At 48.4% G+C, this 27858-nt stretch overlaps 4 protein-coding genes across 9 annotated transcripts in view; 1 reads left to right on the forward strand and 3 right to left on the reverse strand.

Moving 5' to 3' along the window:
* mia2 (MIA SH3 domain ER export factor 2) overlaps positions 1–27858 on the reverse strand; it is a 95651-nt gene that overhangs the window by 8894 nt on the left and 58899 nt on the right. For 2 of the 5 annotated variants that reach the window (XM_076171494.1, XM_076171493.1), the window contains exons 1-7: positions 6495–6585; positions 5362–5602; positions 5018–5151; positions 4821–4907; positions 4441–4711; positions 590–838; positions 334–434 (exon numbers count right to left, since the gene is read on the reverse strand). In XM_076171494.1, coding sequence (XP_076027609.1) covers positions 334–434; positions 590–838; positions 4441–4711; positions 4821–4907; positions 5018–5151; positions 5362–5482 — 963 coding nt within the window. In that variant the 5' untranslated portion in view covers positions 5483–5602; positions 6495–6585. Of the gene's footprint in view, positions 1–333; positions 435–589; positions 839–939; positions 1441–4440; positions 4712–4820; positions 4908–5017; positions 5152–5361; positions 5603–6494; positions 6586–27858 lie in introns of those variants that run through there. The other 3 variants (XM_076171498.1, XM_076171496.1, XM_076171497.1) reach the window with 3 other exon arrangements.
* gemin2 (gem (nuclear organelle) associated protein 2) lies at positions 6358–8288 on the forward strand. Of its 2 annotated transcripts, none has more exons than XM_076171501.1 (10): positions 6358–6617; positions 6809–6890; positions 6992–7054; positions 7178–7237; positions 7352–7462; positions 7563–7607; positions 7685–7753; positions 7832–7942; positions 8032–8090; positions 8168–8288. In XM_076171501.1, the coding sequence occupies exons 1-10, from the start codon at positions 6496–6498 to the stop codon at positions 8205–8207; spliced, it is 762 nt and encodes a 253-aa protein (XP_076027616.1). In that variant the 5' UTR covers positions 6358–6495; the 3' UTR covers positions 8208–8288. The 2 variants fall into 2 exon arrangements, with proteins under 2 accessions (XP_076027616.1, XP_076027615.1); XM_076171500.1 differs by having other exon boundaries at positions 6359–6617; positions 6992–7081.
* On the reverse strand, positions 8580–12599 carry pnn (pinin, desmosome associated protein). Its single transcript, XM_076171492.1, has 9 exons — positions 12439–12599; positions 11946–12023; positions 11654–11725; positions 11407–11482; positions 11226–11320; positions 11033–11108; positions 10794–10949; positions 10540–10678; positions 8580–10389 (listed from the first exon to the last, which is right to left on the reverse strand). Exons 1-9 carry the CDS (start codon positions 12552–12554, stop codon positions 9212–9214), a joined length of 1986 nt encoding a protein of 661 aa, XP_076027607.1. The 5' UTR covers positions 12555–12599; the 3' UTR covers positions 8580–9211.
* fbxo33 (F-box protein 33) lies at positions 13679–26432 on the reverse strand. Its single transcript, XM_076171490.1, has 6 exons — positions 25604–26432; positions 23280–23390; positions 22894–23054; positions 22095–22303; positions 21699–21996; positions 13679–21614 (listed from the first exon to the last, which is right to left on the reverse strand). The coding sequence occupies exons 1-6, from the start codon at positions 26035–26037 to the stop codon at positions 21349–21351; spliced, it is 1479 nt and encodes a 492-aa protein (XP_076027605.1). The 5' UTR covers positions 26038–26432; the 3' UTR covers positions 13679–21348.

Raw genomic sequence — 27858 nt, forward strand, 5'->3', positions numbered from 1 at the left:
AGAATACACCTGCACACCTGGGCCAGGGTTAAAGTTCATGCAGCCATTAATGATGTTAGAAGTTAAGTACATGTTTGTGTCTGGATAACAGGAGATGTTTCTTATAACTCCATCCGTCATTATTGGCACTGGATTGCGTTCAGCTGCACAGGTGTGGGTAATGAACCACTGATATTAACGACCTGTGTACAAATGTATCATGGGAGAAGCGTGACTCAGCAATACCTCAAAAGTTGCTGGGGGTTGATGGGATTCTAACAAATGACTATAAAGTGTAGATAAAGAAATGAGAATGTAACCTCTACTTTGATTCAACATGATGACATCACTTACCTGCACAGTGAGCCACATGATGGTCTCCCTCATGGCATGAACTCCTGTCGTTGAATCTTCAGCAATATGATACACAAAGTCCAACACCTGTGTCATTACTCCTGTGGACATAATCACAGATAGACACACTCAGCAGTTTCAGTTTTCAGCAGTCTCCATCTCATAAGTTTCTTCCTTATGCTTTTCTCTTTCTTTCTATATTTCAGTGGAAACATCTCTGAATCATTCCCATGGTGGATACCTGAGTCGACCGTACCTTCCTGTGGTCCTGGTTGAGTGTGAGGACTGATCATCTCAGACTCCTCATGGTGCCCTCTTTCCTCTTCGCTTCCTTCTTCCTTCTCTTCAGCTTTCTCCATCCCAGTCTTCTCTCCTCCTGGGTCTCCTGCCACCTTCCCCATCCCTTCATCTCTGTCTCCAGCTTGACTCAGCTCCTCCTCCTCCTTCATCTCCTCTGTGTCTTTGCTGTGTGTGGCGCAGGGTTCCCTCACACAGGCGGCCTCAGCTGTATTCAACAGGGAAACATGTGCATGCTGATTGAGACAAATGCTATTTAAAGCTTAATTAACTGAATAAATAGTGAAGATACAGGCTGAATCAAAATACCTTCTTGGTTTGGGTTACTGACTGCTGATGATCCTGAGCTGAACGTCTCTCTCACTCTCTGCAGCAGCAGATGGAGTTTCTGCAGGGCGATGAGTGTCCTGGTCCTTTCTTCATCTTCTGGTGGTGCATCAGCGAGCCTCACACCCGGGGTGAGCAGCATCTCCCTGTGGTGATCCAGCAGTCTCTCTACATCCATCAGTATAGATTCATCATGATCATGGTCTTCAGTCACAGATTCAGAACGTCCCAGAATGTAATCTAACCACTGAAGTTTGTGTCGTCCAAACAGCTCCATCACAGCTGCTGCTTCGTCTGCGCTCATGTGGCTGAGGAGGTTCTTGTATTGTTTGGAGATCGTTTCTGCTGCTTCTTTCCTGTTGAGGGACATGTCTGTGGTTGGAGACAGGGAATGGACATGAGGGAGGGACTCTGCAGGGGACAGAGGTGATTCCTGTGTTTCTGTAATGGATGGTGAAGGCTGCGGCTGCTGTGGGAGAGCTGGATCTGTACTGGAATCCAGCCTCTGTTTGGGAGGTAGAGATGATTCCTCTCCTGTCCTGATGTGTCCTAGGGGATCTGTGGAGTCTAATGTTTCAGTGGTGGGTGTCGGGCTGAAGAAGCTGAAGGTATCTTTGAAAAGACCAAATGCTCCTCCACTTCCTGTCTGTGCTGTGCCTGTGTTTTGGCCCTGAGTATTAGTGGGATGGTCAGATTCAGCTGTGTGTTCTGTAATCACAGGCTGAACAGCGTCACTCAGTGAAGGTGAACTTTCTCCCTCTGCCTTCATCTTGGCTTCATCAGTCATCATCAACATATCAGCTTCTTCTCGCACAGTTACATCATCATCCCTGGTGTTTGTCCCCTCGAGCTCCTCACTGAGCTCCTCCTCTGTCACTTCCTTACCATCAGAGTCTATTTGAGCTGTAGTCTCATCAGGAAACACACGGCCGCAGCTCTCACTTGGATCCTTGTCTTTAATCTCTTCACTTTTATCACAGAGGTCAACAATGTCCTCTTTACTTGAGTGAAGTGGATCATGTTGTCCCTGCTCAGGGGTCTCAGGCGTCTTGGGCGTCTCTGGGGTCTCCTGCTGGCCTGTCGCAGCTCCACATGCTTGATCTTCTTCTCTGAGATGGATCTGTCCCATCTGATCTGATCCACCTGCTTCAGTCTCTTGCTGCACTTCATCACCTTCATCAGACTTTGTACCATCTTCTTCCATTTCCTGTTCCTTCTCTTGTTCTCCTTTGTTGTCCTTTGCGTCTGTCTTCTCTGAGGGAATCTTCTCACGCTCTCCTGTCTTCTCTGACAGCACTTGACCCATATCATCGACTGGATCAATCTTCTCTGCATCTCTCCTGCTTTTCTCTCCTGAACTCAATTCATTCTCTGTGTGTTTTCCACTTTCTGTGAGTTTCACAGATCCAACTTCAACGGCTTGATGCTGAGGATCATTTGAACTTTCAACTAACATCTCCTCATTTAGCCTTGATCTGATTAATGTCAAACTCTCATCCTCCACATTCTCCTGTTCTTCCTCAGCCACATCCCCCTTGTCTTTCCTCATTGCTTCCTCCTGTTTTTCCTCTTCCTTGAGCTCCTTCACCTCCTCCTGTTTCTCCTCTTCCTTGAGCCCCTTGGCCTCCTCCTGTTTCTCCTCTTCCTTGAGCCCCTTGGCCTCCTCCTGTTTCTCCTCTTCCTTGAGCTCCTTCACCTCCTCCTGTTTCTCCTCTTCCTTGACTAAATCCTGTTTCTCCTCTTCCCTGAGCTCCTCCATCTTTTCCTGTTTCTCCTCTTCCTTTACTTCTTCCACATGTTCCCTCTTCTCCCCTCCCATCTTCAGGCTTTCAGGCACTGGACTACTTTCTGCTGAAGCTGTTCCAGAGGAAGCCAAACCCCCACCGCTCTGAGCTGTTGTCTCTTCTCTGTCAGAGTCAGGCTGGGAGTCGAGAGCAGACTTCAGGATTTCAGTCTCTAAATCAGATTGTGATGACCCTGTGTGGTCGCGCTCAGTCTCAGTTCCAGAACCTGACGTCTCTTCCTCAGTTTGAGCTGCCTGGAAGATGTTGTCAAGCTCCTTCTCAGCTTCTTCTTCATCAGTTCCCTGTCCATCATCATCGTGACTGTGTGCAGCTTCCTGCGGAATAAAGGCTTGATCTGTGTTGTCCGTACTGACTCTGCTCTTGTTGGATGTAAATCCCGCCTTAACCTCTTCTGAAGCATTTTCGGTTTCAAAATCCAACGCTTCCTGTTTTATTGGCGTCTCCTCTGTTTCTGTCACTGCTGTATCTGGATCATCTCTGTTGCTGTTGCCCATGGTTACATGATCCTCGTTGTCCTCGGCTGACCCTATTGGCGAAGAAGGTTGTCTGGTTCCACTGCTGTCCTCATCTTCATCACCGCTGACCTCGGTTTGTTGTGCTGGTTCATAAGTCTGAGTTGTGGAGAAAGCGTCCGCATCTCTGTAAAGTCCACCTGTCCCTGCTCTGCCCCCCTCAGCTTCATCATCATCATCATCATCATCATCATCATCATCATCATCATCGTCATCATCATTGTCATTAGCCCCAACTTCAACCGACGCCTTGCTGGATTCTTCTCTGATTCCTCTCCCTTCCTCATCCTCTATTTCTGCTGTCTGGATTTGCGGCTGATCTTTGTAACCCTCCTCATCCTCACCTAGAGAACCTGAATTAGAGGTCAAATCGTCATAATTCAACACAGACCTCGTCTCCTCTCCTGTGTGTCTGTCCTCATTCTCATTTCCTGTCACATTGTTCATAGAGAGCGGATGAAGTTCACTCTCAGCAGATGTTTGCTCGTCTGATATATTTGTCTCTCTTTCCGTCTTATGTAGACCTTCGTCTTCCTCATCGTCTTGCTCTTTTTCTGGAGTTTTGTCCTCTTCTGTCTCTTCTAACCCGCTTTCTGTCGTTTCATCAGTTCCATCCGTGTCTTTCCTTAAGCCTAAGATGTCCTGGATCCCCAAATCCAGCCAGGAGCTGGACACAGGTTCTCCCTCCTCCTGGATTGTCTCCTCTGCCTCTTCCTCTCTTCCTGACTCCTGGTTGGTCGAGCCGAATCCAAGCGTGCTTGACAGGCCGCTTCCCAGCCAACCCAGCGTCCCCTGCTCTTCCTCTTTCTTGTCCTCCTGGTCCAGTTGGCTGCTGTCCAGAGCCAACTTCCTCCTTCGGAATGTCTCACTGCTTTCATCTCTCCTCATCTCTTCTTGGGAATCATCTTTCTTTTTCTCTCCCCCAAAACCGAGCCACCCAGTCATGGTTGACATCACAGAATCAGCAGCTTCACTCTCTTCTTCTCGGGCTTCAGTTCCTCCTCCTCCAAACCCCAGCCATCCTGTCACAGAGGACGCCAAAGAAGCTTCTCTGCTGCTCTCATCTGTTTCCTCTCCTTCAACCAAATTGACAGGTTCTCCCTCTTTTCCTACACCGAACCATCCTGTCACTGAAGAACCAAGCAAGGAAGAGGACTCAGACCCACCTTGTTCACTGCCACCAGCTCCAGCTTCAGCGTGGTCGTGGTCATCGTGGTTGATGTTGGTTTTGCCCTCCACTTCCTGTGCTGAAGGGAGAGATTCTGCAGATGGATGTTCAGATGTTTGACTTGGAGGATCGTTGTTCTGAATGTGTTGGCTGGTTTGGGTTGTTTCTGAGTCCTGGTTCTGGATATTTTGGTTGCCATCCTCACCAGCCTCCAGATGACTGGAGACGATTGGATAACCAAACTCAGTCATACAGAAGAAATCTGATTTCTGAATAAGGACAAAAAACAGGGTATTTATTTACATTATGTATCACAAAGACAAAGTTGTACTCTAGTCACTGTAATGTGTTCATTCTGCTCACAATATGTCATCTTACCTGTGTTTCCACTACTTTCTCCATAGTTGCATAAACTTGCTCCTCCTTCACTGCCTCCTTAAGGAAATGACCAAACTGTTTGTCAATCTGAAATGAAAAGACAGAGGGAAATAATCAGTATGAGTATGAGAGAGTGAGTGAGAGTGAGAGACAGAGAGAGAGAGAGAGTGAGAGAGAGTGAGGCATGTCAGACGTACACTTCCTGCCCAGAGGTCTTCCCTCTTGCCGGTTAATTTATAGTAAACAAAGATGGTGTCTCCTCGTCTGAAGCTCAGGAAACGGCAATCCTCAGCCTGGTGGTCCCTGATAGCCCGCGCCCTGCTCATGTAGCCTACACACACATACACACACACACAGACACACACACACGCACACACACACGGACACACAACTCACATTATACAGATGGACGACACTAAAATGTGGCAGTGAAGCCAAATTGAAGTTAATGTCGCATCAGAGACTTGATTGAAACTATAAAAGCCGCATTGGTATCGTAGCATTAGCATTATATCATGTGATTAATAGTTGAAGCACTTACTTTCACATTCTGAGTCTCCACAGATCTTGTAGTCAGACAACAAGCCCTGACCTAACGGAGGAAGAATCATTAGAAGCATCCCTGTGGTCCACAGCCTCACAGCAGCTGGAGAAGCCGCCATCCTCTGTGCTTCAACACTGAATCCTGTCCAGGGAGACGGCCTGGCCGGTGGACATTGGCTCTAAGCTGCTGCTGTCATGAGGACTCAGGGGTGAATGAGAGCTGAGATAAGAGATACGGCCTGTGTGGAAACAATCATTAACATCCAAGAGTGACTTTAAATGACTCTACTTATTTATCTGATAAGGGGTCAAAGGTTTGTTTGTTTGTTTGTCTATTTTAGAGTTCAATCTCAAAGCAAATTCCGTATTTGTATTTTCTGTGAAATAAATAAATGAATGTCAGGTCTGTGCAGATCTTTCTCTATTGACTGGGTGAAACGTGGAAACATGAAGGACTTTGACTCCCACAGTAGATTCACGTGTTGTGTTCATTTCCCCCCTTTGGAGTTGACAACAAACATTAACTCGGCAGTAAATAACAGACAGAAGACAATCCGAGCTCTCTGTACACTGACACAGACAGTTCTTTGTGGTAACCTCACCAAAGAATCTACATTTATGCATCCAAAATCTGTCAATTATTACTATCAAAATTATATAATAATACAGCCTTAGAACGTGTCTGGGTCTGCAAAAGGTTTCATAAATTTCGCAACATGTTTTCATACTCATTGTAATGTCAAATGCTTTCCTCAGTTAAAAAAAATAAATACGAATTAAGTAATAAATAATTAAACTCAATATTTTGTTACAACATTTGGCTTTTTTCCGGCCTGTATTGTTAATCATTTTAACGGGTAAGGTTATAAGGTAAATGGTTAGGTGGCGGGATATTCTTACGGAGCCTGAATGTACCATTATACGACCATGATCATACGAGTCAGAAGTGCAATATTCAGTTTATAATGCAGGTCAGGAAAGTCCGCATGTCGCACGCGAGAAACGTCATTAAGGCGCGCGTTCAAACAAGATGGCGGGCGAGTTTGTGTTTCAACCTGTGCAGCTGTGAAACTCCTCATCGCTCGTTCCGCTTTCTACGGTAAACAGAGATTTAAGTGAAAACAGACTCACCATGAAGTCAGAAGCGGAGGATCTGATGCCGAGGCTGCTGCCGGTGGCGTTTGAAGGCAACACGGAGGAGCTGAACCTGAAGGGGCCGCCGAGGAACCCGCAGGAGTACCTCCGCCAAGTCCAGTAAGGCCACAACACCGGGAACTGAGTGTTATTCACCAGCTGCTCGGTCCAGTGACTCATTGTGACGCCATTGCTTTATTGTGACATCCGGTGAAGAGGAAAGTGTGTGTCTGTGTACGTATGTGTGTGTGTGTGTGTGTGTGTGTGCGCGTGCGTGCGTGCGTGCGTGCGTGCGTGTCTCCTCTCTGCAGGCTGGAGGCGTCCTTGTGTCCAGAGGTCGTGGTGGCTCAGATTGACCCCAAGAAGCTGAAGAGACAATCAGTCAACGTGTCTGTGAGTGAATGAACTGTAAAGACAGTGATTACAGGTGTATGATGATGATGGTGGTGTGTGTGCCTGTGTGTGTGTGTAAAGCCCTGATGTGTGTTTCCCAGTTGGCAAGCTGCCAAGCTGCTCCTGCTGGTTTCTCCCCCAGTCTCAGATGGCAGCAGCAGCAGGTGGGCAGCTTCTCAGACGTCAGGCAGGTGAGCGCTTCATCTGAGAGCAGCATGTGATGGAAGTGTGTGTGTGTGTTTGTTTGTTTTCAGAGTTTAAGCTCATTGTTCTGTGTTGTGTGTCAGAGTATCGCCAGGAACAGGAGTCACTGGAGCAGCAGCACACTGGATGACAACGTGCTGATGGTGAGCAGAGGAACATCAGAGGAGCAGCTGAGGAAGGATTAGTCCTCAGCTGGGAAATCATTTATCATCACAGTGCGATAGTGTTAATGTACTTTCTTTCGTTTTGTCTGACAGCCAAAGCAAACTGATGATGAGGGCTGGAAGAGGTTTTGTTTAGGAGAGAAGGTCTACTTGGGCTCAGACCACACAGATCCAGACCCTGACCCAGCGCTGGACTATAACAAGGTTGTGTGTGTGTGTGTGTGCGCGTCCGTGCTGACCGGTCCATCCATTCAAACACGGCCCCCTTAATGTAACATCACTCTCGTCGTGTGTGTGTGTGCAGGTGGGCTTTCCTCCGTTCCTCAGCATCGTCAGCAGACTCAGCCAGGTGACCTTCCTCCTCCTCATCTCTTCAGAGACCTTCAGCTGGCTCAGTGGTCTCATTCCTCTCTCTCTCTTTCTCAGTCCTCAGTGTTGCTGGTGTTGGAGATTCTCATTGGTTGGTTTGAGGAGAAGGACTTTGCTCCTCAGTTGGTGAGTTTGTTTTCCTCCCGTCCTCAGCAGACAGACTTCTCGTGCTCTTAAATGACCCGAGGATAAACTTCTCTGCAGGGTCGCTGGCTGTACGCACTGCTGGCCTCCCTGGAGAAGCCTCTGATTCCTGAAGCCCACTCCCTCATCAGACAGCTGGCCAGGAGATGTGCCTTGCTCCGCAGCACGCTGGTAGGCTCCGCCCCCTCAGACCACCTGTCATCGGCTCAGTGTGTTTTGTGCCGTTAGGTTTTATTCTTAGGCTTTGTTGTTTCCCACAGGAGAGTCAAGAGGACGAGAGACTGTCTGCTCTCAACCTGCTCATCTGTCTTGTTGCCAGGTAACAGTTCAGTCCAGTTTAAAGCCACACAGCATCTTCATCACCTGAGCTGCATTGTAACAGTGTGTGTGTGGCAGGTACTTTGAGCAGAACGACCTGGCAGACCAGCAGGAGTAAACCTGGACCAGCTGCAGGTGGAGCTGTAAATATGTCATGTTCAGATGGTATCTTTGTATTAAACTATTTTCTAAAATATGGAGACGTCTTAAGTTATTTTGCTCACATACACATTTGGCAAATCAAGGAGAAACTAAGAGGGTTCCAGTTGCTCCCAGACGTGTAGAGCAACAAATCATTAACCACCAACTTATCAAGCTGTGACCTGTTCCCAGCATTAAAGGGCCCATATGATGCATTTAGGTATAAAGATAAAACACTAATGGGACTCTTTGAGGCACAGAAACAATCTGAGGCAAAGACATCAGCAGGTCTCAGTTTGAGTGTGTGATTGTGTCAGACATTGACTGAAGAAAGAGACCAGCACACAGGTTTCCACTATCGGCTCACCTTTAATTAGAAGCAGGATATTAACTGGTACAAAAAACAAACATTTTCAAAATCCAGCAATATTTGCACAATGACTGAACCCAGCTGATAAAAGAGTGGAGACATGAATCAAACAGTGGAAACACTGATGGAGCTTCACAACATGAACCCGATCACACAACCAAGCGTCAGAGTCACTAAAGGCCCCGCTGTGACAGCTAGATACAAAATAGGAAAACAAAATATCATGTTCATCAGAAAGCCACAACTTTAAAATCCAAATATCACAGGAAGACAAAGGCAGGGGCCTCTAAAGGACAGAGATGAAGCAGAAGCTGGACCTCCTGGACATGAAGGCCAGACGCTGGTCTCAGCTGAGGGACCAGAGACACCAGGGGACAGCGCACGTTTGACTTAAGGGACAGGTTCAGATTAAAGTATTGATCCCTATGTTGATCCACACCAATCATACGTTACCTGTCTCACCTATTTTCAAACAAGGACGACCAAATGTTTAAACTCTTTGCTCCTAAATTCTTCAGTGTGGAGTTTAAGGGGGGGGGGGGGGGGGGGAAGCTACTTGAAGTTGATTTGAGATTATGTGAAGTTTAATCTTCCCTCTGCATGGACGTGCCCTAGCGTCTCTTGTCCTTCCTGTCTCTATCCTTATGCTCCCTATCGCCCCGGGACGACCTGGGCCGCCCTTCGTCGCTCCTCCGTTTCCTACTCTCCTTGGAGCCCCTCCCCCCTCCTCTCTTGCGGTGGCTCTTTTCCTCTCCCTTCTTCCCCTCCTTGTTCTTGTCAGACGGCCTCCTCGGGCGCTTGCCGCCGTCCCGGCTGCTGTTGGACGAGGTCGTGGAAGAGGAGGAGGATGACGAGGAAGACCGGCTGGACCCGGAGGAAGAGGAGGAGGATCCGCTTGATGAAGAGCCAGATGATGAAGATGAGGAGCTGTGACTACGCTTCTTCTGCTCTTTCACCTTCTTCCTGCCTCTCTCAGCATTCTCCTCTTCCTTAAGGATGGGGACGGTGCCGGGGGCCTCCTGGGGATCAGGTGTGGGTTTCTGGGCCTCTTCGCCCCCTGATGCTGCCGGTTTCTCCTCAGCTGAGACGGGGAGCGGCTTGACATGGGGGACGGCAAAGACGTGTGGGGGGGCTGCAGCCTCTGTCTGGGGCTGTGCGGGCGACACTGCTGGCTCCTCCACCAGGGGGACGGGCTGGGGCTGGTGGGGGACGATGGGAGCCTCTTGGCCGGGTGCAGCTGCTTCTGTGGACATGGGGTCCTGGGGGTCTTCTGTCTGGGGGTCTGTGGGCCCTTTGATCACCTCTGTCTCCACTTCCTCTCCTGCGTTTCTGTCTTCCTGCTCTGTCGCTGCCTCCATATCTGCCTCTGATTCTGGACTAGCTTCTTTCTCCATCTCCTTCCTATCCTCTCTGCCCTTCACCTCCTCCTTTCCTTCCTTCCTCTCCTCACCAATCTCCATTGCCTCCTCTTCCCCTCCCTCTCCCTCTTTCATCCCCTCCATCTCCACCTCCTCCCTCTCGTTCCCCTCATCCTTTCCCCTCTCCTGTCTGTCCCTATCTTTCACCCTGAACTCCTCGTCCTCATCCTCTTCCTCGTCTTCCTCCATCTCTGCATCTCCCCGGTTACCTGTCACCTTGACTACCTGGCCTGCTGGCTTACCCTCCGCCGAGTGGTCCATCCTTGCCGCTGCAGTGTTTCCGTCCTGGTCTCGGTTTTGCCGGCGCCTTGGGCGGGACTCCATCTTGCTGAGGTGTTCGGCAAACGCCTCACGCCTCTCCTCAAACACAACTGTGCGACACAAACACACACACAGCACATCAGGTCAGACTATAAAACCTGGACAGGTCTGAAACGGCCTCCAGCTTAATCCTATTCAGACAGGAGTTAGCTGGAGGTCGTGTGTGTGCGTGTGCGCGCGTAGAGGAAGAAGCTGCTCACCATTGAGTTTCTTGGTGGAGTCGTCGAGGAGTTTCTGTGTGGCGGGACACATTTTCCCAGGCTGGTAGAAAATGTGCGGCTTGGTCTTTGAGCGAATGTATTTCACCAGACGATCGTTGTGGCTCGTCCACTCCTCTTGCTGGGGACAAAAGTAAAGACATTAAACATCTGTCCTCTCTCATGATCGATCCTAAACCGTCTCACTGCTCAAACTCATGTGTCTCTGGTCTGTGTGTGTGTGTAAACTTATTTACCAGCTGAGCTAATTCCACTTTCTGCTCCAGCAGTCTCAGCTCAGTCTGTTTGTTCCTCCTCTCCTCAAACAGTTCCCTCTTCTCACTCTCCACCTTCTTCTTCTCAGTCTCAGCTTGGACTTCCAGCTTCTGCTCGATCTCGGTCCGTCGCTTTTGCTGTGTGGACGAACAGAGAGAGAGAATGAGCCGGGGAGCAGGAGGGGGGAAGTCTTTAGAAGTTTGATTCTTTCTCTCCTCACCCTATCTGTAGCAACGTTGGATTCCTGTTTGAACTTCTGCAGCGTCCCCATCAGCAGACCAAACATGCGCCGATTCCTGATCAACACAACGAAAACACAGAACGTCACACACACATCTTTGCCCCAGACTCATATTGTCACCTTCTCTGCTCTGATAAACCAAACTCCACTGTAACACCGACTGCTATCTCACCTCTGCTTGCCCTTCTCGTCCATGGTCTGATCCTGGATGAGGTCTCGGCGTGTTCTCTCCTTGGAGGTAGCTACCACAGACGACTGCAACGCCGGCTGAGGGGAGAGGAAGCGTGACAGTGAGCCGAGCACAACAAATAACACCACACAAGTCCTACAAAGTTCATCCACCGTCTTCTCACCTTTTGGCCGTCGTCATCATCCTCGGCGTCGCTGTCGTGGCGTGTGTCTCTCCTGACTCTATGGTCCCCAGCCAGTCTACACACACATACAGATCATTCATATAACATCTATCTTGTAATGCATACATATTGTGATAGTATAAATAGAACAGATCATCAAGGAGAACTGCAAAGATGTCACAGAAAATGTATGTGTGTCATTAACAGTCACGGTTGCCATGGTAGCTGTACAGTGGTAGAGTCTCACCTTAGCAGAGCGCCTTCCACGTCCCTCTGCTTAGCACCGGGGCCGCCGCTCCCAATGTCTGCGAGACCACGCCTAGAGAGGGACACACACACACACTCTCACAGTCAGTACATCAGTGTTCACATTAACTGAGGCTTCATTTAAGAGACATGATGTCTTGCACAGTGATAATCACTCAAAAGCTCAATGAGAAGATACAGAAGTCTTTACATTACATCAATAATAACTTCATAAGTAACACACCCGCTTGCAGCAGCGCTTTGGGCCACAGGGGGCGAAATAACTGCCTTACCTGAGCAGGTTGATTCCTCTTCCTCTACCTCCTCCAAGGCCTGCCATGGGGCCGCCGAGCCGACGGAGCTGACCCGGCCTGCACACAACACGAAACGGTTAACACAGGAACCACGTCGCCCATCTCATACGATGCAAAACAAACGTCCTACTTATCGCGAATGTGTTTACTATCTACGCAGCTTCGTGATGACGCTGCAGAACTAAAAACCCACCGCCGGGCCTAGCACCTGAGCTAGCCTGTCGAGCCCCACCACTCAGCAAACACACACGCCGACTTATTATCCTTTCATTTTGACGCACATAGACGGTGTACTTATATTACATTGAACACTTTCATTTACCATTTGTCTGCGTGCTCAGTTAGCATGAAACGTGCTAACGGGGCGGTAACGTTGGCTAGTCTTTTGTATGCTAACACGCAGGTTAGCTTAGCACTATAATTTACAAAGAAGAAAAGCCGCAGAAGTGACTGAGCTCGTGCGCTGCGTTACCTGGCTTCATTTGGATCGCGTCCGGTTAACTTGCGAATGTTATCGTCCACACTTTTTAAACCCTCCTTGGCTTTCTCGAGCTGGTCCTGCAAACTCCGCACCGCCACCACCGCCATCTTGCCTCCAGTAGCGACAATCACGTGTTACTGCTGCCGCTTGCTGCGTCCCAGTCAGTCTGTTTTATTTGGAGTCTGTGGCGGCGGAAAGCCGACGCTGTAGCGCATTACTGCCACCTACCGACCTGGAGTCTGAACAGCACCAGTTTCCCATTATTTAATGTTGAAATTTCTCCTCAATGTTTCACTTGTCCGTTCACTATATGAACTGATTGTATTTGTACCCTACATATGTTATCTTATATCATGTAAATCAAGAGGAGACGATCCAAACATAGGATCAGTGGGTAGAGCTTCCGCTTGGGAACCGGAGGGTTGCCGGTTCGAGCCCCTGCCGAGGTGCCCCTGAGCAAGGCACCGAACCCTCAATTGCTCCCCCCTCTGCGAAGGGTGGTAATGTAATGTAATGTAAGTCGCTTTGGATAAAAGCGTCTGCCAAAATGATCGTAATGTAATGTAATGTAATGAGGAAATGGCTTAGCAGTCAGCATACTGGTTTGTGAGGCAGTGGCTCAGTGGGTAGTGCTTCCACTTGGGAACCGGAGGGTCGCCAGTTTGAGCCCCGGCCGAGGTGCCCCTGAGCAAGGCACCGAACCCTCAATTGCTCCCCCCTCTGCGAAGGGTGGTAATGTAATGTAAGTCGCTTTGGATAAAAGCGTCTGCCAAATGATCGTAATGTAATGTAATGTCACTGGGGCTTGTTCCTTATTCATCGCAACTGCAAACCTTCCATCAACATTATAGAGTTATCTCTTCCATTTGTTCCCATAACTGACAAAGAAACATCCCTTTACTGTTATCAGCAGGGTCAAGGTCGGGCCAGCTGGACTCTCAAAGCCAAAAGACAAAGTGCTGACTGATGAAAGAAGAAGTAGGAAGGAATAAATAAATAAAAGTCAGATGTGACCCCTCTTATCTTGGATTTAAGATTAGATTGAGGTTTTGGAGGCTCAACAAGAACAGTGAGAAATGGAAACATAATGAAAATAGATTACATTTGCACAATGTTCTTATTGTACAATTGTAATGACATTAACTGTTGGTGGGCCTTAGTTCAATATCATTTGTAATGTAACTGTTAAACCTATATGTGGCAGATAAATAATAAGGCAACAGAAGCAAGAGACTTTTTAAAGCTTTTATTCACTGACTAAAAGAAGAGAAGCATTCGTTCAACATTGATTCAAATAAACATTCGGCAGGTTGACACCATCTGTCAGTTAAGAGGTTTTACATAGAGGTATGTCTGCACCCTCTCCTTTCTCCACAACAGAATCAAGGATCAACACTGTTCTGAATAATAAAATCTGTCCTCAGCTGATGGGATCGCTCCTGCACCATGTCAGAGGACGTTTCCCCTCCAGACGGCACCAAAACAACAGCTGGAAAGGTTTGAGATCAAGCTGTTCGTTTGTACTCCGAGAGATTTCAGATAAAAGTCAACATGAACACGTTTCAAATAAGCATTAGAATAAATTACACAGGGTGTTCACTGAAATGACAGACGCGTTCTGAGTGAGACGTGTGTGTTTCAGTGGAGTCAAACAAATGTTCTCAACCCTAAAGCTCCATATATGGAAACTGGAGGGAACTCTTTGCATGTTTAGAACAAAGCCAAATCCACTTGTGTGTGTGTGTGTGTGTGTGCGTCAGAAGCAGTCAGCGGTTCTGATGCATCTGAAAGCACACGAGCTGTGTTTGAAACACGCTCACACTCTCACCGTCGTCACATTACAGACGACACGCCGTTTGAAACAGCTCAGATGTTCTCAGATCTTCTCCAGCTGTGTTTGGGTGCAGTCTGGCTCCTTGCTTACAGATAGAAGGTAAAACCCACTGCTATGTGCTCACGTTTACACACACACACACACACAATCACACAGGAACATAGCGCTCAGAATATTCAACATTAAGGATGGTAAAACCATTTTTGCAAAACACACACACACACACACACAACAACATCGCTTTTGATTTACAAAGTCTGTGTGATTTCTTAATATACTTCATGTTCATAAATTGAACCCGGACATGTGTTGCATAAGAGTATACCATGGTAACGCATTCTTCATACCTATACAAATATGCACTGTGTGAGTTTATATATCTATTTATATAGTTCATATTTCTTCCTCTATGGTTTTCTAAAGATGCAGCCGGCTGCTGTCAGCACTGCTTGTGCCCCTTTGTGGCCACTAGTAAGACTGCTGTTATTGCAAACTGTCCTGATTTTAAACAAATGCACAACATTCGTACCACGATAAAACTGGGGCCGTCTAGCCAGTCTCACAGAGACCAAGAGTGAGCCGGCCGTCACCGCTGCTGTCGCTGGGCTGGCTGACCAGAATCTAAAGATCTTAAAACAAAATGATAAGATTTCATAAATCATCATAAGGCCAAGTATTGTCAATGCAAGTTCTTATTACGTCTTCATTTCTACTGTGTGACAGTGAGAACAAAGGAAATCTAAATGTAAAACACAATAAAACAGAAGCGTGAGGATTATATGCATTCCTGTTGCATAGTTGTGTGGCTGGACTGGCAGCAGGCCGGCCTGCCTGGCTGATCAGGAGCTTTGGCTCTCCAGACTCCACAAGAACGACGTTGTTTAGCAGCCCAAACATCAAAGCCACATCAGCTGAGATATAAATGAAGATAGTTGGCTTCCATCAAGCGAACCTATCCAGTGGTTCACCGTTACAGCCGGGACACGAACCCATCACCCTACTGGTTTCGACCGGAGCCGATGACAGAGTTTGGCCACATTACACCGCCGCTGTTGTTTTCTTTTCTAAAGTGTTGACATCAGGCTAAGACGGCAAACAGCTGAGCAACAACAACGCTGACACAGAGAACTGGAAAAGCCGGACCAAAGGTTATAATGTGGCTACAACTGCTAAGTGCTAACTGCAGCCTCCATCTGTTGGCTCAAACACAAACAGCAGCTGTGTATCCGTCACACACACACGACTCATCTATACCTGCAGAATCCACACCTAGTGTTTCCTCCAACACAACAAACATACATCAGGATGTTGGTCAGCTTCCCCACATGCCTGCATGAGTCCAGCCCCACTTGTGTGTGTGTGTGTGTCAGGGAGCTGTAGTAGTCTATGGTCTAATAATGTTAAACCTGGGAAACATGTCAGACCGTCTCAAAGCCCCTCAGGATCCACTGTGAGCCCAGAACCACATGTAGGGCAACGCTGTCCTATTGGAGCCGTGATGGTATTCATCTGTATAGGTTGATTACTTCACTGTCACAAGACTCAGGCTGGCGTGAAGAGCAGGCAGAAGGCCAGAGAGGAGGGGAAACGTCCTCCTGTGGTTCTGAAGTCACGTTAAACCTGTTCACCGTGTTCAGACAGATGCAGATCTGAAACTGTCTGCTGCTTTGGTAGTACATCACACACACACAGTCACACACACACACAAGCTGTACTTTAAATAGTAAAACAGAAGCGTCAAACCAAACTCTTTCCAAAGGGGCCTGAGTTTACTGAGCCTTCTGTCAGAGAGCCTGGAGTCTTTTACCCATCAGGCCGCGGGGCTCAACTATCTCACAAAAATTTCCCAAGATGAGTGATTGAATTCTGAATGCATATAATATGTGCAGAAAAAAGAAATCATGGTCCAAAAGGAAACAAAGGCAAAATCCTGCAACCACATCAGAATAACATGGATCCAATCTACACAGAACAAGCTGCACAGGTCAGCCCAGCCCAGACTCCAGGGGCCCCTGTGTGGCTAAGGTCAGCTGACACACACACACACACGCACACGCACACACGCACACACGCACACTCTGCATCAATACCCACACCTGTGTGATCTGTAAGCACAAGCGCTGAACTCAAACTATCTGGTGTTGTGTGTGTCGGTCTGGTTCACTCTCACCTGGGAGCTTTTTTCGTGTACCGGACACAAAAGCCCAGCAGGGGGCGTCAGGCTGCTGAGAGCGCCAAGTGAAAGCAAAGCGTCGGCATAGTAGAAACACAGATTTAGAAACACACCACTGCAAATTGGTCTGGCACCTCCGCCCTGCTCAGACCAGCTGGTAAACCCGGTGTGACCCGTACTGGCTCGGCCCTGATCCCCGTCAAAAGATCCACAAACCTCACATCCACCAAAACAAAACTTCAAAAATAATAATAATGCTATATTCCATCTAGTTTGATGCAGTAAACGGTTTGCTAGTCTAACGGCCTGAGCCACGCCCCGGGGTGGAATGTCACGTTTTTTCCTTGCAAGGTGTCTAGCAGCAAATCGCTTCACGGCCCGGGGACTAAACCGGGTCAGATCCGGTCGGTCCAGATTTCAACACGAGCCTCAAAAGTTTTCCCGTCTAGGAACCAAGCAGCTGTACGGAAAGGAGGGAGGGAAGGAGGGAAGGAAGGAGTGTCTGGAAGAGGTTTTGGACGGAGTGTTTAGTCCCCGGCGTGTTGGGAGCTTGAGCCCGTCTTCCCCTCAGGTAGCTTTAACGTCCACGCCTCACAGTGAGAAAGGTGGCGGACAGAAGGGGAACAAGGAAAACGGCAGGAAACGGGCGGCGATGAAACCAAACCAAACTCTGTAACAGCAGACTGGACCCGACCGGACGTGAAACCACGGCGACATGCATTGTAGACCCTGATTCTAAAGAAGCAGACTGCAGGTTTGGCTGGAGTTCTGCTGTGGTCCGGTACTGATAAGACGTGATGAAGATGATGTCATGCTGCAGGCAGAGAGAGAGAGAGAGAGAGAACAGGAAGCCACAGAGAGACGGAACAGAAACTGCTAGAAGGAGGTGTAAGGTAGCAAATAATACTGGACCAGCCTCCTGCCAGTGTGTGTGTCTGTGTGTCTGTGTGTGTGTGGGCACTTGTGTCTGGGTTAAGTTTGTTCCACTGTGGTCTTTGGCAGCTTAAACACATCAAGGGAGGAGAACAGATCCAGTGACTGCTTTAAAAACACACACACACAGTCTGAGCTGGAGGCCTGGGCTATTGTTACTCTTCCTCCTCCTCCTCCTCCTTTTGAAAACCGATTTTACCCTGAGAACGAGCGATTTCTGTTCCTGTTTCCTGCTGCAGTGGAAGTGATAACACTACACTGAACATGAGCTAAATGATACACACACATACACACACACACACACACGCAGAGACTGTGCAACAGCTGCTCTGCTTCACGACTTGTGCAAACACACACACACACACCTACACAAACACACAACACGTCTGATGGACGCCCGCTCGGAGAGAATCGAAGACGTCTGTGCTGGAACGCGTCTCCGAAACACTCGCGAGCTTTGTAACGCGGCTTCCCCTCGACGGTAAACTAGTAACCACGGCAACAATCACAACCACTACAAACTAAACACGGAGCCAATCAAGCTGAGGAGAGCAGAGAGTCTCCAGAGGCGTCCAGGCCCGAGGCGACGACTCAGCCGGGTCGTTCTAACCTCCGCCTGTCTTATCTGAGCGTGAAGTCAAACTGTTATCGACACACACACACACACCACAAACGCTGCCTGTGTGTGTGTGTGTGTGTGTGTGTGTGTGTGTGTCTGTGTGTGTGCGATTGCCTTCCTGGCAGAGCGTTCCCTCGTCCTATTGTTCTTCCTCCACATCATGGACTGAACCCTTTTTGGTATATTTGAGCAGAAAAGCAAAAGACGCACTAAAGGAAAACACCGCAAGACATCTGGCGTCGTCTCTCTGCTCTCATGCATATTATATACATCATCCTTTCTCTCTCGCCCACTCTCTCTCTCTCTCCAGGTGCTGCTCAGGCTGGCTTCATCATTCTTTGTATAGCTCAGAGTCCACCCGGTGGTTTTCACATCAAGAATATCAGCCAGCACACGTCTTCCACGACTCCCTGCACTCCAGACGAGCTTGGACTCCCGTTACATTCTACCGCAGACGGCCGTGACCTCCCCTCCCCTCCCCTCCCCTCAGCAGGCCGACGGCAACGGCGACACAAACGCTTCTCACAGCTCAAACCTCCGGCAGAAAGGAGAGGCGACCTTTAAAAAAGGAGAGGAGGGAGGAAGGTGAGGGAGGAAGTGAAGGGAACAGCCGACACATGTGGCTCTGCGTGCATCTGGATGCGTTTGTACAGCTCCATATCTACATCTATATACACAGCCACAGACAGCCTGGGAAAGAAACTCTTGGTACCAAAGTGTCATTATCCTGAGTTAAGGACCAAGGATTTATAGATTATCGCGGCTGAAGCGTGCGAGGCCTCGAGCGTGCAAACATGTGGCGACCCAAACGGGAGGGCTTCACTCTGAAGCAGGCAGAGATGCTGGCACACTGTGTGATGCTGGTTCAGTATCGGCCCCTGGGCTGAGCGCCGCCTTTGACCTTTGTAAACTACAGACCTCCAGGAGCTTCACACACACACTGCTCACCGGTGTACCACAACCGTCAACACCGCAAAGTTTTGCTCGTACTGGAACCGCTCGTCTTTGCCGGTTTAGGCGTACTGGCGTCGGCTGAAGTCTGCTTGGGCGTGGGACCTGAGCGTGGGCCGGCATTCACTTCCGGAGCAAAAAGAGACTCCATCGCGTCCCCGGAACTACGAGACACACGGCTGCGATTTCATCAAACTCGTGGCCTCCAGAAAATCATCTACATTCATCTCGGCCCGGTCGGCAGGTCCTTCGCCGCCAGCAGCCACGCCCCCTCAGTATCTACACCAGATATAAAACAATGTGCAACGCGCCGCTTGGTTTTGCCATTCTTTAGTCTTTATCAACCTTAATCTTTGAAAACAAATGTATGATTAGGTTTGCTGAGGAGCCGGGGGTCCGTCAGATGGCATCACAAACGCATCATCACTAACCGTTGGATCCAGAAAACAAGGGGGCTGTTTCCAAGGCAACTGTGACTCCAAGAAATAAAAATAATCACATCATCTCTCACATTAAACTGACTGATTGTTTCACACAGCCTGCTGGACGCCGTTCGTCTAAAGCCTACCTGAGACCGACAGAGGAAACGCGTTTGCCACAGAAATGAGCCGGCGGCGGCCGCATCGTGTCGTCGTTGTCTTTGTTAACTTGGAGGCGCAACATTCTCCATAAAAAGGTGGTTGGCTGGCGGAGGAACCTACAATGCCCAAAACTCCCGTAACTTGCTGATCCACGACTCCTGACACATTTCTGTGGCAAACATAAAATATACAGAAACCCTAAAAGCAAAATATTAAAAAAAAATGCACGATCTGACTGACTGACCTACTGACTGACTTACTGACTGGCCGACAGAATGAGAGCAGAGTTAAACTGGGTGCATCCTCTCTCCCTCAGTCTTCATCGTCCAGACCCTCAAACTTGGGATCCACCAGAGAGAAGCCACGCCTACGAATGACAGCGAGCGGCAGGAAGCTGAGCCTGCAGGAGAATGAGGCCTCAGCATTATACTGTGTTTATGGCGTGATGGGAGCGAACCCCTCGTCTCTACGGAGAGGGTTGGCGCTCCTGAGCTCTCTGTGTGACGAGCTCTCCTGCCCTTTTCTCTCGCTCTGCGTTGTGCCGTTGTGCGTCCCTACGAGTGGCGCCGGATTTAGAGTCTCCTCCTCTTCAACACTAAATGAGAAAAGTGACATCGTTCACATAAAATGGCTCTGGAATCGCTGACTGAGAAACGTCAAAGTCACTTGCTAAAGCGTCCTCAAAAATATAAAACCTCTTTACCACCAACTCCACAGCAGAATGAGAGCAGTGTGTGTGCGTGTGTGTGTGTGTCTGTCAGGGGCTGAATATTAAGGTTTGGCTCTTTTAGTGAGTTGGAAGACGAGGCTCCCTATTTAGCAGGCTAGTGAGTGTTGCAGGGTGGGAGATGCGTTGGCGGCAGGCGTGTAACTTAGTTCTCCATAACACCGTAACAGTAAGGTGCTCCAAATGCAATGAAACGCCCCCAAACGAAGCAACGACACTGTGGCTGATCGGACGTCTTACAGTGAAGATTCCCACCCTGCTGTCAAGGCAACAACTACAGGAAGTGTTCGATCGGTTAGATACAAGCTCCAACTTCGCCCTGGAGTGGAGCTGACAGACGTGGAGCAAAGGTTAAAAAAAACAAAACAGAGAGGAAACTAATTTCAGGACTTAAGCTCATGGCTCGTGTCTGAACACACACACACACTTGTATCACACTGCCACCAGTCAGCACTCAGCCCACCTGCCTGTCCTGTTCTAATATATCTGGATCTAAACACACACAAAGCCTACACAGGCAAGGGAACCACCACACACACACAGGGGGGAAAAGAGGAGATTACACACAAAAAGCGGAGAGAGGAGATGAAGTAGAACGGTCACAAAAGAAACAGAGAAACAAACAAATCAAAGTTACATCATACGGAGGCTTCAGAGGTTATTAAGGTGATGGAGAGACATCGAGCTCTGAATACTTGTGGACAAGACCAGACCAGACCAGACCAGACCAGACCGGGTCGGGTCGGGCCACGACAAACACAGAGTGGGACGACCCGGTTTAGCTCGGAACGGAAGGATTCCTCTCAGCCTGGTGTCGGTGCTGAAAGATCGACGGCTAGAACATTAATTCATATCCAATCTGAACTGAAATCACCAATTAAAACGGAATCCTTTCCTTCAGTCAGGGAGCTAGAAAAATAAATACAGTGGGCTCATCTCAGGTGACACAAATGTGATGTGTAGATTGTTTTACTACTCAGCTCTGGGCCTGGTTTGGAGCTCTAACTGGACCCGCTCGGTTTCTGTCTGGCCTGGTCTCGGCACACAGTTTAGGCTGTGTTGCGTAGGATCGGTCATCCCGGCCTACATGCCCTTGCTGAAGGCGTGCAGCTCGTGGTGGAAGTGCTGGGTGGGCTCGCACAGGACCAGGCTGGAGTCCAGGCACGGGTGCCAGACGCGGCCCAGGCCCAGCGAGACCTCCTTGACCAGATTGTGGACCGGGTCGCCCTCCATGCACACCGCCTGGTCCGGGTCAAAGTCGATGCTCTCCTCGGACACCGTCAGGACGCGGAGGCTGGAGCCCCGGAGCCGAGAGATGGCCACCAGGTTATGGGACCACACGGTGTAGCCTGGAGGAAGATGAGCGGGGGTGAGGAAGGTTGGGTCGACCTCTGAGATCCACACAGACTAAAGACACTGAAAGCCAAACTTACCATGTATCACCAGGACGGCCAGCTGAGTGCATCTCCACGCCATGAGGACCAGAGGATCTTCATTGCGATTGCCGCTGAGGTCGGAGAAGTCCGGGTCGTCCCTCAGGAGCAGGAAGTGAGTCAGCGTTTTGTTGTACTGCTGGGAGATGAGCTCCAGGGTGGCGTCGGTTACGAGGGTGCTGTAACTGTCCAGGTGCAGGCGCTCCAGAGGAAGGCTGGGCTTCAGCACCCTGAGGAGCTCCGAGCTGGCGACCTCCAGGGCCATGATGTACACGCGAAGGTTTGCACTCACGCGAACCTGTGGAGGAGGAGGAGATGTGAGACGAAGCGCACACACAGACGCTCGCACCTACTCAAACCTAAGAGTCTTTTGTCGTGTTATCAAACTGGGCTTACCAGCGCCTTCCAGTCGTCCTCTGTGGCCGTCCCTTCCAAAGGTTTGAACTCCAGGGCGGCGCCGTTGAGCAGCAAAGAGAGACGATGCAGCGGCGTGCGGCGTGGAGACGCCAGCAGACCACACAGCTCTGAGGTCAGATCAGAGAAGTCCAGAGCCAGAGAATGAAGATTGGACAGACGATCCAACTCTGATGGCGAGATGAGGGGACCTGAAGAATCACACAAGGGAGGGAAGAGGAAAAGAGAGTTCAGGGTTTAGGTCACAGTCAAAGAGTCGATGATTCATAATGAGGATTGATTTGTAACGAGGTCAGAAATGCAGAGAATTCATAAAAGACCAGAAGCTAGAAATGAAATACTGTCAAACTAATTATTGTTCAGTTGACCAATTCAGTTTGACATTCAGCTACAACAGGTGTGACGGCTTACAAGGTGACAGACAGGAAGTGAGTCTACACGGGCGCCCGACACCTGATCACAGAGTCGCCCTGAGAACAACAGGAAGTACATGGGTGCTGTCAAAACCTTTATAGACAATGAAACAGTGTTCTGCTCAGTGAGGACACGTTGCTTTTAATCTACTCGTGCTTTTCAAGACTCTCTACTATGAAGATTAATGACATCATTAAATGTCATTAAAAGTGCAGTCATCAAAGCAACTCTGCCAAGAAGTGAGGACGTGTTGTTGGCTATCGGCTACGTTTTCACACAAGACAAACTGGGGGGGGTTGGGTTTCATTGTGTTAGATACAGAGTGAGAGAGAGACACACACACACACACACAAACGCGTGTGCATACCCAGCTGGTGGTCCAGTAGGCTGAGGTGTTGCAGGGTTCCAGCTGAGGCGTTTGACAAGCAGGCTAAGGAGCAGGGAGTCACCAGGCCCAGCATGAAGCTACAGGACAACCACCTGAGCTGCCTGCTGTTAGACAACAACTCCATGAACAACTGCTGGACTCTGCAGGAGAGAGACAGAGAGAGAGCGCGAGAGAGAGAGCGCGAGAGAGAGAGCGAGCATAATGAAGAGAGGGAGGAGAATTATCTTTAAACCCAGCACGACTAGTTTACTTCAAGTTAAATCAAGTAATTCCGCCATCAAGTTTTATGACAACTCTCTTTTAAACTCTGACAGGACGTATATATATATGTGTGTGTGTGTGTGTGTGTGTGGCTTTGGACGTACTCGTTGATCTTCTTGTCTCCATGGTGAATGTGATGCAGGTTGGAGCTGTCCAACAGTCCCTCCTGCTGGAGGACACAGGTGTCTCCATACAGACTCAGCTTCTGCAGGTTTCTGCGGAAGGACAAACGGAGGAAGAGAGAAAGTCACCACCGTGGTTTCACTTCTGTGTACACACACACACAAAAGGAAACACATGCTGACATGAGGAGACCGCAACATCTTCATATTCTTTTCAGCTGACTGCCGAGTTTTGAGCTGACAGTGGGTTGGTTAAAAACCAGATGTGTGTATTGTGAGTGAATCCACATTGCAGTCCCCCCCCCCCCCCCACACACACACACACCTATCAGCCTATCAGCAGAGGCACCTGGGAAAGGTGTGGTTGTCTTTGCAACTCCGTCAACATTTATCTAAGTGCTGGCATCACTGCTGGAGGCTGTGTTGTAACAACCGGAGAACTTCACGGATGTGTGTGTGTGTGTGTGTGTGTGTGTGTGTGGATATTCAGCCAAAGACACTTCAGTAACACCATCGTCAAGGAGGTTTTATTATTAGAAGAAGGAACTCTGTCTTTGTGGCTGTTTTTTGTTTTTGTGCTATGAGACAGGAAACACGAGACTCTGGCTAGACCCGACTTAAGAGTCCACCACTTCCTGTAAACCAGCTCAGTGTTAAGCTTCACAGAGTATCTGCAAACCCACGTGCAACTACTTAGGGAGCAGTGACATTTGACTTATCTATGGACTTTATAGCTGTAAACAGAACACAAACACACAGGAACAATGTTAGAGTTGCCTGAAAAGTAGGATTCCATTCACAAAATAGTGTTTATAGTGTTAAACTGGCAGAAAACACACAAGTAACACTTAAGGATGAATATCAAACAACCAGCTGCTGAGGTATTACATAGTTGACTAAACTATTAGACAACTAGCTTGCATTTAGCAGACACTAACTGTGAAACATGAGCAGATATGAACACAATGACAGCTTTTGGTTGTATCTTAGCTGTCAGCTGAAGAAGGCTTGAGTAGTTTGTGGGCTGAGCAAGGAGGTGAACAGCTACAGAGACAGTGTTACTTTGGCAGATCTGTTCTCCAAATGTCTAGAAGAGCATTATGTCAAGCTTTGTTTCAGAAGTCTGCACTTCTCAGCAGGTCAGAATGTGTAGGAAAACTGCTCCACGGGCTGAATCCTGACAACAGTAAAGCTCCATCAGCAGAACTTAGACATGTTCACCAGCTCAATGCCACCAATTACAGCGGAGAATAATGGAGAACGTGGGAGAAAGTGTGATGGAGAGGCTGCACAATGAATTCAGAGGATCATTACATCCTTACAATAAAAGAAAGAGCTTTGAACAGTTTTACAAAATGTGACTTCCACACCAGGAATGTGTTGTATAATGTGCACCGACAGGCCGGAGCTATACAGTACATACAGTACACTGTGAGTGCTGACATCAGCAAATCATAGGCAACAAAGCCTCTGTGGACACCACCAGGGCTGCATTGTATCTGGAGACCAGCGTGACAGAAAACACAACTGACAACAAAAAGACAAACATTTACCCTGACGTGGACACAAGCGCACACTGCACCGATACAACACGTTTGGACCCTAAGAGCATTCCTCTGTGACCTTGAAAAGAATAATGATAACGTATACGATAACATAATGGCCCCCTGAAGTTAGAAACATTTGGATTAATTAGCTTTATCTCGGTTGTTTTGTGTGGAATGTTCCCCGTGGTGTCTCCACATGTCAAGCGTGTTGCAGAATGTTGAGGGTGGAGGATGGAAAGGAGATTTACTATCTAAATATAAAGTAATGACACATATAAGATCTTCAACATTTACAGATAAACATTCTACTGCACTTTAGGCTACCAAAGAGATGCTTAGTTCGTTTTGGAGTTCTAAGGAATCAAACTTATGTGGTCGTGCAAAGCTAGTACAAGATTAGTAGGACTGGAAGGCAGCACGCGCTCCTGGCCAAACCATATTGTATTAAAATGAACGTATTAAATGGTAACTGTCCATATGACTGAGGGTCAACTGGCTCATGTCTCTAAATAAAGAATAAAGCTCAAAGTGTGCTCCTTCTGCAGCGTTGGCTAGCGAGGCACGACGCAGAGACACGACCCGATTACGTAACTGCTTATGTCAGGGTTTGTTTATAGCGAACTAAGCTAGCTGGCGGCTAACTTGCTGCTACGCACTAAACACAGAAACTCTGAATACGGAGAGCATCTCGTCCCAGCTGACGAAAGCAAGTCAACACAAAACACACCGGCAGACATTTTGGAGTGAATTCCGCCTGACCTGTTGTTGCGGATGCTGGTGAACACGCACAGCACTTGATCCAGATACATGCCCACGGCGTCTCTCCATCCTTCGGAGAGCTGCGGGCCGCTATCAGGACCGGAGGGCTGGTCCATCCTGCCGGACGTCGTCTCGTTGCTCAGCGGGCTCAGGTACCCCTCCACCGGGGCGAGTTCCAGCCGCAGCTCCCGCACGAAAGAACCAAACTTCCGCATCAGAAACTCCAGCTTCGGGGTGTCCTCGGAGCCGCTGCTGAAGCCGCCGCCTATCCGCAGCTTGAGCTCGGTCCACAACGCGGGGTAGAACAGACACTCCCTCCACCGCGAACACACGGCCGAGGCCCGGAGCTTGTCTCGGTCGGATAGAAAGGAGAATATGTGAACGATAAGCTCGCTGGGCAAAGCCATGGCTCCGACACCCCCGCACAGAGCCATGGCGAGCTAACTCAGCTCTTATACAACAACCACTTTGCTGTAAATGAACGGTTGGAGCCCTTTGAAGTCTGTGCTGCGGCAGCCGGGCTCACTTCAGCTTCTTCCTCTCGGTGAAAACAAACCGATTTTCAGCTTTGCCTTCAATACTATCCGACTGCACCACTCCTTTTCAATGCGCGGGGAACAAAACAAGCCTCGCCAATGAAATAAGGGAAACTGTTCGCGTGTCTTCGTTTTGTCTCTTGTAACATGCAAACTATCACAATTAATAACTAACCAATACTATTCGTTTGTAACCCCCGATGGCAGAGATGTTTTCATTCATTTCGATGTTCAATTCCAAAATGGTTTCGTCCCGACGCGCTGTTATTTTTGCCATGCCGCCATCGTCCGCGCGAGGGCGGTATTTCCTGCAGCAAAAGACTCGGGCCAACACGTGATGTTTTATTTTGGAAAATAGTTCCCACCCCAGCACACACACACACACGCACACACGCCCTCCACCCGGCATGGACGGAGGCGGAATCAGTGGGCCGACAAAACAACACCGTAAAATACGACTCAGTCATGACTTCAGACAATCTTAGCAAAACTAAATATGAGATTGAATCCAAACATTAAGATATTCTGTAATGCAAGATTTCTGTGCTGAAGTGCGCAGTATGCTCAGACGGTTGTTATTTTGTCAAATATGTATTCTTGGATTTGAATACTCTTCAATACTCATTTCATGGAGAATTCATTCAATTCTGGCCAAGATCCCAAGAATATTACAACCTTAAGATGCAAACAGACTTGTGGTGTCCTGCTGCTGTGACCTTTATCAGATGCCCCTTGGAATGAATGAAACCTATTATTGTCATATTACGGGCTTTGTAATGTATTTGCATTTCTCTCTTTTTGCTTTTACATGAAAAGACAATTTTCTCAGTGAAATGACATTGCAAGGGAAGCGCAGGTGTGTGTGTGTGTGTGTGTGTGTGTGTGTGTGTGTGTGTGTGTGTGTGTGTGTGTGTGTGTGTGTGTGTGTGTGTGTGTGTGTGGGTGGCTTCATTCCATTTTACTGTGCCAGTAAGCTGTGACACTGATCCAGCATGCATAATACCAGGCAGAGTGCTGGATCTGGCAAGCCTCAGTATTATTGGTCAACAATCCTCATTAAGAGGCAGTGGTATAAGAGTTAGAAAAATAAAATAAGTCACATTTTAAACTCTCTGGCCTGAACCAACTGGAACAAATCAACAGAGTGGAAAAGAAGACACATTTCTGGTTCCTTCAGTAAACTACTGCTGGAGCCTTTAATCATCACACCAAGCTGTCAGCTGGTCCAGTGGAGCTGCTGAGTGCCAATCAGTGTTTAATTAGCTGCTTTAAGTGTATGCAGGTGTGTGTGTGCAGGTCACATTTTGCTTCATGTGACCATCATGTTGCTGGCATGTTAATGGCTTCTACCCAAATTGTTCAACCCAATTTTTACATTAAAGGCAAAATCAGCTGCGTCATTCAAAACAAACTTCTGACAGTGAGAGTTTAAAGTTTAGCTGATGCTGTAAACAAAAGCTCATGAGATTTCAAAGGGAGGCTGTTCTCTGTTCTCAGGCTCAGACCCAAGAGGTTCTGGTTACAAATCAGTCTTTGTAAGCCTGAAGGCCACACTGACGGACTACAAAATGGGAACAAAGGCGTTTGGATTTTATCTAGGAACTGGAGGAACAAAACACAGGTATCACAATAACACACCATTTTCTATTCATTCAAACTCAAACCATATTAGGCTAAATGGATGATTCCTTAGTATTTATGGTTGATTCTATAATTTCC

This window comes from Genypterus blacodes, unplaced genomic scaffold, assembly GCF_046128005.1.
Source record: "Genypterus blacodes isolate CSIRO-AG114 ecotype Tasmania unplaced genomic scaffold, CSIRO-AGI_Gbla_v1 ptg000255l_1, whole genome shotgun sequence".
Lineage (NCBI taxonomy): Eukaryota > Metazoa > Chordata > Actinopteri > Ophidiiformes > Ophidiidae > Genypterus > Genypterus blacodes.

What these genes read in the sequence shown, in the direction of transcription:
- gemin2 (XM_076171500.1), top strand. Translation starts at nt 6,496, where the DNA reads ATGAAGTCAGAAGCGGAGGATCTGATGCCGAGGCTGCTGCCGGTGGCG. An exon ending in GAGTACCTCCGCCAAGTCCA is followed by an intron (nt 6,618 to 6,808) that starts GTAAGGCCACAA and finishes TCCTCTCTGCAG; the next exon opens with GCTGGAGGCGTCCTTGTGTC. An exon ending in CTCATCTGTCTTGTTGCCAG is followed by an intron (nt 8,091 to 8,167) that starts GTAACAGTTCAG and finishes TGTGTGTGGCAG; the next exon opens with GTACTTTGAGCAGAACGACC.
- fbxo33 (XM_076171490.1), bottom strand. Translation starts at nt 26,037, where the DNA reads ATGGCTCTGTGCGGGGGTGTCGGAGCCATGGCTTTGCCCAGCGAGCTT. An exon ending in CCTACTGGACCACCAGCTGG is followed by an intron (nt 22,304 to 22,893) that starts GTATGCACACGC and finishes GTGATTCTTCAG; the next exon opens with GTCCCCTCATCTCGCCATCA. An exon ending in GGCCGTCCTGGTGATACATG is followed by an intron (nt 21,615 to 21,698) that starts GTAAGTTTGGCT and finishes ATCTTCCTCCAG; the next exon opens with GCTACACCGTGTGGTCCCAT.
- pnn (XM_076171492.1), bottom strand. Translation starts at nt 12,554, where the DNA reads ATGGCGGTGGTGGCGGTGCGGAGTTTGCAGGACCAGCTCGAGAAAGCC. An exon ending in AGAGGAATCAACCTGCTCAG is followed by an intron (nt 11,726 to 11,945) that starts GTAAGGCAGTTA and finishes GTCCCTCTCTAG; the next exon opens with GCGTGGTCTCGCAGACATTG. An exon ending in GACGAGAAGGGCAAGCAGAG is followed by an intron (nt 11,109 to 11,225) that starts GTGAGATAGCAG and finishes TGTGTTGATCAG; the next exon opens with GAATCGGCGCATGTTTGGTC.